At 42.5% G+C, this 11,838-nt stretch overlaps 1 protein-coding gene across 1 annotated transcript; it reads right to left on the reverse strand.

Moving 5' to 3' along the window:
* Positions 1-8,184: 8,184 nt before the first annotated feature.
* mrps12 (mitochondrial ribosomal protein S12) lies at positions 8,185-11,730 on the reverse strand. The gene is made up of 3 exons (XM_079569927.1): positions 11,558-11,730; positions 10,459-10,508; positions 8,185-8,565 (listed from the first exon to the last, which is right to left on the reverse strand). Exons 2-3 carry the CDS (start codon positions 10,505-10,507, stop codon positions 8,189-8,191), a joined length of 426 nt encoding a protein of 141 aa, XP_079426053.1. The 5' UTR covers position 10,508; positions 11,558-11,730; the 3' UTR covers positions 8,185-8,188.
* Positions 11,731-11,838: the final 108 nt, after the last annotated feature.

Below are 11,838 nucleotides of genomic sequence, written 5' to 3' on the forward strand. Positions count from 1 at the left end.
CGCTTCAGGTAAGTTAGGTAAACATTCAAGATTTAGTGGTTCAGCTAGATTTTTTCAGGATCTTAATTTTCTCCAGGAATGTAATAATCGAGAGCAACTTCGAGGAGCAAAGGACTCGCAGGAACGGGTGAGTGTTCAGGTAAGTTGTCAGGTAAGTTTTCTTCCACAGGATCAGGTAAGTTTTCTTCCACAGGATCAGGTAAGATTTCTTCCACAGGATCAGGTAAGTTTTCTACCACAGGATCAGGTAAGTTTCCTTCCACAGGATCAGACAAGTTTTCTTCTACAGGATCAGGTAAGTTTCCTTCCACAGGATCAGGTAAGTTTTCTACCACAGGAGCAGGTAAGTTTCCTTCCACAGGATCAGGTAAGTTTTCTTCCACAGGAGCAGGTAAGTTACCTTCCACAGGATCAGGTAAGTTTTCTACCACAGGATCAGGTAAGTTTTCTTCCACAGGATCAGGTAAGTTTTCTTCCACAGGATCAGGTAAGTTTCCTTCCACAGAAGCAGGTAAGTTTCCTTCCACAGGATCAGGTAAGTTTCCTTCACAGGATCAGGTAAGTTTCCTTCACAGGATCAGGTAAGTTTTCTTCCACAGGAGCAGGTAAGTTTTCTTCCACAGGAGCAGGTAAGTTTTCTTCCACAGGATCAGGTAAGTTTCCTTCCACAGGATCAGGTAAGTTTCCTTCCACAGGATCAGGTAAGTTTCCTTCACAGGATCAGATAAGTTTCCTTCACAGGATCAGGTAAGTTTTCTTCCACAGGATCAGGTAAGTTTCCTTCCACAGGAGCAGGTAAGTTTCCTTCTACAGGAGCAGGTAAGTTTCCTTCCACAGGATCAGGTAAGTTTTCTACCACAGGATCAGGTAAGTTTTCTTCCACAGGATCAGGTAAGTTTCCATCCACAGGAGCAGGTAAGTTTTCTTCCACAGGATCAGGTAAGTTTTCTTCCACAGGATCAGGTAAGTTTTCGTCGATGGGAGCAGGTAAGTTTGCTTCCACAGGAGCAGGTAAGTTTTCGTCGATGGGAGCAGGTAAGTTTTCTTCCACAGGAGCAGGTAAGTTTTCTTCCACAGGAGCAGGTAAGTTTTCTTCCACAGGATCAGGTAAGTTTCCTTTAACAGGATCAGGTAAGTTTCCTTCCACAGGATCAGGTAAGTTTTCTTCCACAGGAGCAGGTAAGTTTTCTTCCACAGGATCAGGTAAGTTTTCTTCCACAGGATCAGGTAAGTTTTCTTCCACAGGAGCAGGTAAGTTTTCTTCCACAGGAGCAGATACGTTTTCTTCCACAGGAGCAGGTAAGTTTCCTTCCACAGGATCAGGTAAGTTTTCTTCCACAGGAGCAGGTAAGTTTTCTTCCACAGGAGCAGATACGTTTTCTTCCACAGGAGCAGGTAAGTTTCCTTCCACAGGAGCAGGTAAGATTCCTTCTACAGGATCAGGTAAGTTTCCTTCCACAGGAGCAGATACATTTTCTTCCACATGAGCAGGTAAGTTTTCTTCCACAGGAGCAGGTAAGTTTCCTTCCACAGGAGCAGGTAAGTTTTCTTCCACGGGAGCAGGTAAGTTTTCGTCCACGGGAGCAGATAAGTTTTCTTCCACAGGAGCAGGTAAGTTTTCTTCCACAGGAGCAGGTAAGTTTTCTTCCACAGGAGCAGATAAGTTTTCTTCCACAGGATCAGGTAAGTTTCCTTCCACAGGATCAGGTACGTTTTCTTCCACAGGATCAGGTAAGTTTTCTTCCACAGGAGCAGGTAAGTTTTCTTCCACAGGATCAGGTAAGTTTCCTTCCACAGGAGCAGGTACGTTTTCTTCCACAGGATCAGGTAAGTTTTCTTCCACAGGAGCAGGTAAGTTTTCTTCCACAGGATCAGGTAAGTTTCCTTCCACAGGAGCAGGTAAGTTTTCTTCCACAGGATCAGGTAAGTTTTCTTCCACAGGAGCAGGTAAGTTTTCTTCCACAGGATCAGGTAAGTTTCCTTCCACAGGAGCAGGTACGTTTTCTTCCACAGGATCAGGTAAGTTTTCTTCCACAGGAGCAGGTAAGTTTTCTTCCACAGGATCAGGTAAGTTTCCTTCCACAGGAGCAGGTAAGTTTTCTTTCACATGATCAGGTAAGTTTTCTTTCACATGATCAGGTAAGTTTCCTTCCACAGGATCAGGTAAGTTTTCTTCCACAGGATCAGGTAAATTTTCTTCCACAGGATCAGGTAAGTTTTCTACCACAGGATCAGGTAAATTTTCTTCCACAGGATCAGGTAAGTTTTCTACCACAGGATCAGGTAGGTTTTCTTCCACAGGAGCAGGTAAGTTTTCTTCCACAGGAGCAGGTAAGTTTTCTTTCACATGATCAGGTAAGTTTTCGTCGATGGGAGCAGGTAAGTTTGCTTCCACAGGAGCAGGTAAGTTTTCGTCGATGGGAGCAGGTAAGTTTTCTTCCACAGGAGCAGATAAGTTTTCTTCCACAGGAGCAGGTAATTTTTCTTCTACAGGATCAGGTAAGTTTCCTTCACAGGATCAGGTAAGTTTCCTTCCACAGGAGCAGGTAAGTTTTCTTCCACAGGAGCAGGTAAGTTTTCTTTCACAGGATCAGAATAGTTTTCTTCCACAGGATCAGGTAAGTTTCCTTCCACAGGATCAGGTAAGTTTTCTTCCACGGGAGCAGGTAAGTTTTCGTCCACAGGAGCAGGTAAGTTTTCTTCCACGGGAGCAGGTAAGTTTTCTTCCACGGGATCAGGTAAGTTTGCTAGTTCAATGACAGGCAAGTGGCCTAGAACTGGAACTATATCTGTGTCACTGGAGGGCAACACACGCAGAGTTCGAATTATCATTAACAGAATGTTCAACCATCAGATGATCTTCCCCAACGGATTCATCAGCTGAGTAGTGCTTTGTTTGGCATTGCTGTGAGTTAACCGGGGTTCGGGCACAGGAATGGCCTCCACAGATGGTTCTGCCACTGGAAGGAAACCACCCTGTGCAGAGTGTGGATCCATCTTTGTTCTCGGGCGTCACTGAACAGACTGCACAGAATGCACTCGTTACATGCTAGGACTCTATCCCCAACTTCAAGTCAAAACAAACCTTGTTCCTGTCTGCATTTTAGCAGCATTTCTGGAAGCAATTTGATAGTTTTCTTCAAATCTTTGCTTCAGATCCTGTATGTACTGAGAATAAGGCTGAGGTTTGTTGTCGTGCAGCTGATATCCAAAGGCCAGATCCACAGGCAGCCGAGGAGATCACCCAAACATCAGCCTGTACGCCGTTCATCCGGTCACTTCGTTTCTGGTACAATTGTTCGTGTGCACCAACGGTTTGAGCGAGGGAGATAATAAAGCTTCTCTAAGTCATTTTAGCCAAGGAAAGGTTTCACTTTGGCCAGAAGACGGAGCTGGAAAATGCTCGCCTTCAAAACAGTATCCACCTGTTTGTCGAATTTCAGTTGATCATCGAACTTATCCCCAAAATTTGTTACCACTGGAGCCAGAGCTTCCAGATGCAACACAGAATCCATGAATTTGGGCCCCAAGTTATTTATAAAGCAAAAAAAAAAGACTAGTCATAACTGCCCCAAAGCGCTGGGGTGAGCAGGAAACAATAAATACTGGTTTTCGTTGAAGAAAACCAGCATAAACACAACAATATATAAAACAAGATTAAAACAGTGAACAGTAAAAATATAAAAAAACAATATAAGCTCATCTTGTGTTAAAAGCCTAATGTCTTTAACAGTTTTGAAGCTCTCAGTTGAAGTAGCCTGTGAGGGAGTTCCACAGTTTGGGCCTGTTTTAGAAATCTGGACCATTAACTGTCTATTCCTCTCATGTCAGTCTGCTTCATGGACATTTGACCATTGCATACAGTGACCTATATTCAGTGAGTTGTTCCTTCTAGATAAGAGGTCATCTAATCTATGAAGATATCCTTGTCCTGTTGTACCTTCTGTATCTGTGCACGTCAAATAAACCTGCTTAATCCCAGACAACTTCTCTTCCGTTTTCATTCTTTGACGGACGAGCAAACACTGGCCCGAGGCTCTGCAGCTCAGCAGGACAACAGTACAGATAAATAAGGTGGTGCCAGTCCATGTGAAGACAGAACAGGAGTCATGTGTTCATGTCGTTTGGCTCTGTTATGACGCTGTGAGTTGAAACATCTGTGGACGTTTCTGACCTGGACAACTGAGACGTGAGATTTTCCGACTCCAACTGGAACGCGGCGCATGTCACATCCGGTCCAATAAGGAAGTGAATCTAAAAAGTATGTTCCAAATTGTTATGCAAATGATATTTTTCTCAGATTTTCTAAATTGTCAACTCAAATGACAGATTTCAACAGAATGACCACACCGTTGTTCCTCTTCGATGGGTATTTTATTGGCTGGATGAATGAAGACAGTGTGCAGTGGCGTGCACAGACATTTTGAGGGGCAGGTGCTCAACCAAGACAAAAGGGCACCCCCCCCCCCAAAAAAAAAAAAAGACAAAAAAGTGATTTTTGTTTTTCAACTAACAGACCATTGATTAACACAGCAACATAAAATGTCCAACTATGTGGACCTAATAGTAAACTACATAGACCAGGGGTGTCAAACATACGGCCCGCGGACCTGATCCGGCCCGCGAGATGATTTAATCCGGCCCCTGCCATGTAGAGCATAAATTCCAGTAAGTCTCTAGCCCATTCCTGTGCGGAGTTATGAATGTTTAAAGAATAACCAGAATGCTCATTCTAGCCACTAGGGGGCATTACATTCAAAAAAAAGGATAGAGTTCCACACGTGTCCAGCAGAGGGCACTGACATAATACACGGTGTGGCTTTAAGTCTAGCAGCACAAATACAAATTAATGATGCAAAGGTACTATAGCCTACCCTTAAAACATCTGGTTGTCAATATCATGACATGGATATTTTTGTCCATGTCAAAAATATGTTAAATAACAATAATCCTGGGCTGTTCATGTGCCTGTGCTCCTCACACAGAGGCACAGTGTCCAGAACGCAGGCGCCTCCTCACCTTCTCTCTCCTCAGCTCACACTGCTCTGACCCTGGTCTACGCTCAGCCCTGACTTAGTCTGAATAATACAGCTCATTTTCAGAACATTTTATAGCGACAAAACAGAAACGCAAAGGTTACTGACTTCTTACCGCTGACTTTATCCGGACGGTCTCAACACGCGCAGCGCTGACAGTCTCGCCCTGACGGCCCTTTCGTTTCCTTTCCCCTTAATAATCCAGTCATGTCGCGCTGGCTCGTTCAGAAAGTTACCGAATTTACTCAGTTTACTTTACTCCCGGGTCTCACAGAGCTGGGCTGTACCATCTTCTCAAACAGGGGGAAACGCGGGGACAGCACAGCTGCTCTTTATTGATCAGGAGCGTCAGCGCCGCCGCGGCTCAGAGGCAAAGGAGGAATGTTGTTGAACATTATAACTGTATTTTCAGCACATGTTGGCTTAATAGGGCAAATATCTAAGAACAATAAAATAAATAATAGTTAATATTGGGGAGAAAAAACCGGTCTTGAGAAGGGCACTTACAGGGCACAGGGCAGAGGGGCAGGTGCTTGAGCACCACCTGGGCTCTATCTGTGCACGTGCGTGCAGTTTCATCCAAATATATATTTTTACCTTTATGACACTGAAATATCATAAACACATCTTACTTCTCATTTTAGAAATTTTCTTCAACAATTTTGTGTTCCCAGTTTCCCATTAGTGGAATAAGGTCAATACTTACAAAAAGGTCATCACTGCCAGGTCTATAATTATAAATATTTTATTAAACACATGTACAGGGATTCACTAGAGCAGTGGTTCTCAAACTGTGGTTCGTGTCCCACTTTGGCTTCTTCAGGTGATCCTCAGGGTCAACAGTTTATTCAGCTTCGAGATCATGTCATTGATGCCTTAAAGTCGAGTGTTTTTCTGGTTAACAGGAGACAGATTAAGTCATTTAACCAAATCTGAAAGCTTCTAGAAAATAAGAGTCAAAATAGTGAAAACGAGGATGAAAAAGCAACAAAAATCAGCAAAAACGCAAGTTTGTGAAGGCTCTCATTCATCCAGGGAGTATCCATCGTAGAAAAGCTAAATCATCGACTGGACTGGGTTTTGGTAAAGTGGAGGACGCTTCGCTCGTGTCACAGAAGCTTCTTCTTAGCTCTAGAAGTCAGAAAATACACCATTACTATGATCTGCTCCACTTTGGGCACCGTACACCGTATTTAACTTTCAAATGTCTCAAGAATCTTGCACCTGAGCCACTCATTTGTACAGAGACAAAACAGCAACCAGTGTTAATTTTGACAACATATTTTATTTTAGTTTTAGTCTTTTGACTAAAATGTAATTTAATTTAGTCAAAAAAATCTTTTCAATTTTAGTCTAGTTTTAGTCGACTAAAATTGCAAGTAAATTTAGTCGACTAAATTTCAGACTAATTTAGTCGACTTTGCGTTGATAATATTCATTATAATCATATTTAATGTTGTTCCTCTGCTTCATGGAGCTGCTCCACATGAACAAAGCTCAGAGCTGATCCTTTAACAGAGGATTTACATGATCTGAGGCTCTTTCAGACGCTCAATAGAAGTTTGGATGATTTTAGTCTCTCCTTTTCATTTTTATTTAGTCTTATTTTAGTCGACGAAAATATCTGGACATTTTAGTCACAGTTTTAGTCTCATGAGAAACTTTTAATTTAGTTTTAGTCGTCAATAATATCACTTTGACTAAAATTAAGACTAAATATTTTAGTCGACGAAATTAACACTGCTCAGCGCAAGACTGCATTTGGTCAGAGCCTTTACATAATATGTATTTTATTTATTATAAAAGTGCAAAGTTATGGAACTCATGACCCACTGAACTTAAAACCATGACTGAGTTTAAATATTCACTGCTCCAGTTAAGTCTTGGCTGAAATCGAAACAGAATTGTACCCATTTGTAAATAGCACTGAGTTTGTGTGTGTAAATGATTTATACAGTGTATATAGGCAAGTGTTTAAGATAAAATTGAAAATGTTAATTTTGTGTAAAAGGCCCAACCAGGGACTGGAGTTGAAAATTAGCACAAGCTATAAACTCTTTTTGCATCTCATCAGTAACAAGCTTGTTTTGTACTATGTTGACTTGCAATGTCCCTGTCAAATAAATCAATAAAGTAATTTACAAAATTTTCCAGACTACACGTCGCTCCGGAGTCTAAGTCGCACCAGCCTTGACAACTCCCTGGACCTGGAGGTGAAACTGCATCATTGACGAGCCTCTCCCGGCAGCACGTTGTTCAAGCTCCCACATGTGAACTTGTTCCTCTGCTGTGGTCAGAGCTTTCATTCTTTTCTTCACTGCAGAAAGATCAGCCTCTGCTTTTCACCCTCACAAGTTTCTCTCTCACCCCACACTTTTTTTCTGCTGCTTGATTTTTTTTTTATTTTAAATCTTCAGTGGTGCAGGAGCAGCAGATACTGGTACAAAAGCCTAGAGCGCCCTCTAGCGGCTCTCAGTATGAAAATAACAAATGTGAAATGATATATTTTGATATACCTGAGTTTAAGTCACACCCACCGTCAAACTATGAAAAAAAGTGCAGCTTATAGTCCGGAAAATACGGTAATAGTGTCTTTTCTGACCTGAAGAGCTAAGAAGAAGCTTCTGTGACTATGAGCGAAACGTCCTCAACTTTACCAAAACCCAGTCCAGTCGATGATTTTAATTCTCTATAAAAGCAACAAAAACACAACAAAAACACAACAAAACAGGCGACAGAAAAGTAGATTTGGGGAAAATGTGCTGGTTCAAGATGTTAACCTGGACCGAGCTCACGTTCTCCAGTTTAGCTTTACCCAAATTTAAAAGCCAACTGCCTATAGGCCAGTGTAACCCCTAATTTGAAAGCTAAGACCAATAAAACTCATCTAAACTAATCCTTCTCCGTGTTGTAGCAACCTTTTCATTGCGCTTTTTTCACTCTTTTATTATATTTTCATCCTTGTTCTCGTCTAATTATTCAAGAAGCTTTAAGATTTGGGTAAAGCCAAACTGGACGTGTGCTCGGGTCACAGCATGAACTAGAAGGTAAATGAAACAGAGCGTGGACACGACATCCTCGGTGTAAATGAGTCCTGATTTCATCTCGGAGCCTGAACCAGCCTGGCCTCGGTTCCACAGGTTCCAGAGCCTCTACTGCTTCTTCTTGACCACGTGAGCGCAGTCGTACTTCCCGCGCACCACGGTGAGCCACACCCCGGGCAGGTCCTGCGTGCGCCCGCCCTGCACCAGCACCACGTTGTGCTCCTGCAGGTTGTGGCCCTCGCCCGGGATGAACGCCACCGCCTCCTTCCCGGTGGACAGACGCACCCGCGCGCACTTGCGGTTGGCGGAGTTGGGCTTCTTGGGTTTGCGGATCATGGTCTTGAGCACCACGGCTTTGAGCTGCGGGCGCCCGAAGGTGGGGCCCAGAGAGGGGGGGGCCTTTTTGGGCTTCCCCGCGCGGTGCATCTGGTTCAGCGTCGCCATCGTCCGGGAGACGGGAGGCGGGACCAAGGCCTGGCGGCAAACTGAGGCAGAGAGAGAGAGAGAGAGAGAGAGAGGAGGGTAAAGACTTAAACACTGATGTAATGGCTGCTTCCATAACCATGAAACTCCTTAACCTCCACCATAACTGGGCACATCAGAAGTATCAGAAGTATTCTGATGACGGCCTGCAGATGGCGCTGAAACATGTAAAGGTAAAAGATCTTTAACATCTCTAACCTTAGTGTCTGACAAAACAAACCTAAAAAGTGATACTAGAACACAAGTAGACACAATGAACGTTGCGAAGTCTAAAAGCAACAAAGTCGCAAAAGAGCCAGGGATGCACCGATACTTGTACCACATGCTTGTACTCATGAGACCCTGATACCAGAAACCGATACCACCTGACGTGTGTCCGGCGCTCCTACAGGAGCAGCTCCACTGAGGAGAGAAAATATCAACAAACTGGAGAATAGTTTAGTGTAAATCCAATAATCCACATAGAGCTGACTTTATTACAGACGACACTCCCTAAACCAGAGTCTGAGCTGGATTTAACCAGAGCTAAATGTTGTTAGTGCTGCAGTGTCTGCAGTGTTTACAAGATGCAGGCTAATGTTGCTAATGTTGCTAAACTAGACGCTAACTCGCGGCTAACACTTCTGGCGATTCTGACGCCGTTTTCTGCCCAGGGGCTTATTCATCTGTAAAACAAACCCAGCGACTAAAAGGCCCTCCGAAAATCCAAAATTTAGAGATACAGCATGTTTTGAGACAAAATGAGCTGCAGCAAAACAATAAAAATGCTAAAGCTACTGGATAAGTTACTATAAACACAGGAGAAAATCCACACGGAGCTGAAGTAAAGCAGAAAATAGACCATTTATCTGCAGTAATAAGTAACATCTCAATACTATTGTTAAATACAAATATATAAATGAATAAAGCACAAGCATTGAGGAGCTCTAGGACATGAGCTGTTGTGTCTGTGATGGACAGGGACATAAAAACAGTGAACACATTCCCCCAATTCAATTTTTTTCAGGGTAAAGGATCTGATGAAAAAAAAAAAAAATCTGATGAAAAATCTGATATAATGGCGTCTAATGAGAGTGTTCCTGCAAATGTTTTGGCCTGTTCCCCCAATCCATCACATCAGACCAAAAGTGTTCCTGAAAATACTCATTTACAAATTTAGCACTGCATAAAAAAAATATAAAATAATATTGAATTGACTTTACTCAAGGAAATGTCAATGATTAAATTAACTAATTACAAACCTGAAAAAGTCAGTCTTTAATCTATTCACTTCAAAAAGTGTGTTGAAGAAAATGCCTTGTACTCGTATCGGTGCATCCCAAACTGAAACACTCAAAATATGCGACAAAACAGCAGCGACATCGTGTCAAAAAGTTACAATCCGTTAGGCCTTAGCTTTCAAATGAGCCGCTACTCTGGCCTGCCGGCTGTGAGCTCCAGTCACAGCTTTTAAATTTGGGTAAAGCCGAACTGGACAAAATGCGCTCGGTTAAAGAGGTTAACCTCTTAACCTCCCGCCTTTAACCAAGCGCATTATCTCCAGTTCGGCTTTACCCAAACCTAACAGCTTCTCGACTGGAGCTCACAGCCTGTAACCGTGAACGACCCTAAACTTTGTCCCTTTTAGCTGCTTTCTTCCTCCCTTTTGTGTCACTTTGAAGTCGTGTTTTAGTCACTTTTTTGATTGTTGTTTTTGTGTCTTTTGTGTGTTTTCTTCCTGGTTTTTGTTTTTTAGATTTGGGTAAAGCCACACTGGAGAAAATGCGCACGGTTCAGGTGGAGGTTAAGAGGTTAACTATTACTTATATATAATCAGGGTATCTGCAGAGTTGGACAAGTCAAGTTTAAGACTTTTGAAGACCTTTTTAACACGTAAACAGAGGCTCTGCACAAACCTGTGAACAGTGACGTCACCGTGGGCCGAAGCTTCAGCAGCGACAACATCCTGCAACAAACAAGTATTTAACAGTTTAACCAGAGTCTGAAACAGGAGTCTCCAAACAGTCTCTGCAGAACAACAAAGGCACAGGTGTTTGTTTGTTAACATGAAACACAACACTAATAACTAACGCACTCCTTATTTATTTATTTATTTTTATTTAAACAGGGACAATGTGCAAAAAACATAGTCAATAGTCTGATAGTAGTCCCTGAGCAGGCGAGTTCCAAAATGTACAATATGAAAAATGTATTTCACATAAAATCCTGCTAAAATGACTACAATAAAACATCACTAAAGTTCATATTTACATTCACAGTGATCGGTGCTGACACGACTGGTTTTCCAACAGCTTTGTTTTGCGAGTGAAATCCTTCAGGTCTAAGAAAAACTTCAGACTCTGTGGGAGTTTTTTCCATTCTTTGATGAAGGACGTCTGTGCAAAGGCTGAGCTACGTTTAGGCCTTACTCTGCAGTCATTGCGACTCGTATACCTGGAGCTCCTGGTCGTCTGTTCAGAGCAGAGCTGGACAAATGTATTCAGTGGTGGAGGCGCAGAATTATTCATTTTAAAAACTAATCGCATATTGGAGTACACAATTAAATGATCAAAGTTTAACATGCTGGATCAGACAATGATGGATCTCAGTGGCTTTTTGTCTAGTACTTGAACTGCTTGATTATATAGAGATTTTAGAGGTTTTATTGTTGTCTCACTCGTCTGTGACCAACAAGAAATACAGTAATTATTAATCTGAGGAATCACCATTGCCTCCAAGTACATTTTTGCAGCATCATGAGTCTGTGTATTCCTAACATGTTTAAAAACTGTATTTTAGAGTGTTGACATGTTTTCTTGACATGCTTTTTATCAGTGGAGACACAGGTTTTACAGCAACGCGTTAAATAATAATGTGTGGTTTATTCATGTGTATCTTTAGGCAAATGCGCTTTCACAACAACACCTGCACGAGCTCATAACACTCTAACTTCCCTGTTAGCCGCTCTGTGCTAACGATGCTAACCGCTAACATGCTACATATTCAACACTTTACCTGACTATTTCCGCGGTAAAGGCGCGGATCTTCTTCACAAAAGCAGAATTCGGTCTCCGGTGCGTCTATTCCCGCATTTCAGTCATAAACCGGCGTTTAAAGTCCGTAAAACAGAGTCAGAACGTGAGTGTGAAGGACTGTCATTCATGAGGACACGGGCCGGAAGTGCTTCTGTTTCGGCGGAAGTGCACGAGGAGACTCCGCTCATCACCGCCACCTGCTGCACCGGCGCCACAATGATAACGCCCGCTGCAGATTTTATTTATTTATTATATTTATAC

This window comes from Gobius niger (assembly GCF_951799975.1).
Source record: "Gobius niger genome assembly, chromosome: 13".
NCBI classification, from domain to species: Eukaryota; Metazoa; Chordata; class Actinopteri; order Gobiiformes; family Gobiidae; genus Gobius; species Gobius niger.

Excerpts from the sequence above, each read along its gene's own strand:
- mrps12 (XM_079569927.1), bottom strand. The coding sequence starts at position 10,507 with ATGTTGTCGCTGCTGAAGCTTCGGCCCACGGTGACGTCACTGTTCACA. Across the intron at positions 8,566-10,458 it reads GGTGACGTCACTGTTCACAG|TTTGCCGCCAGGCCTTGGTC; the intron begins GTTTGTGCAGAG and ends TCTCTGCCTCAG.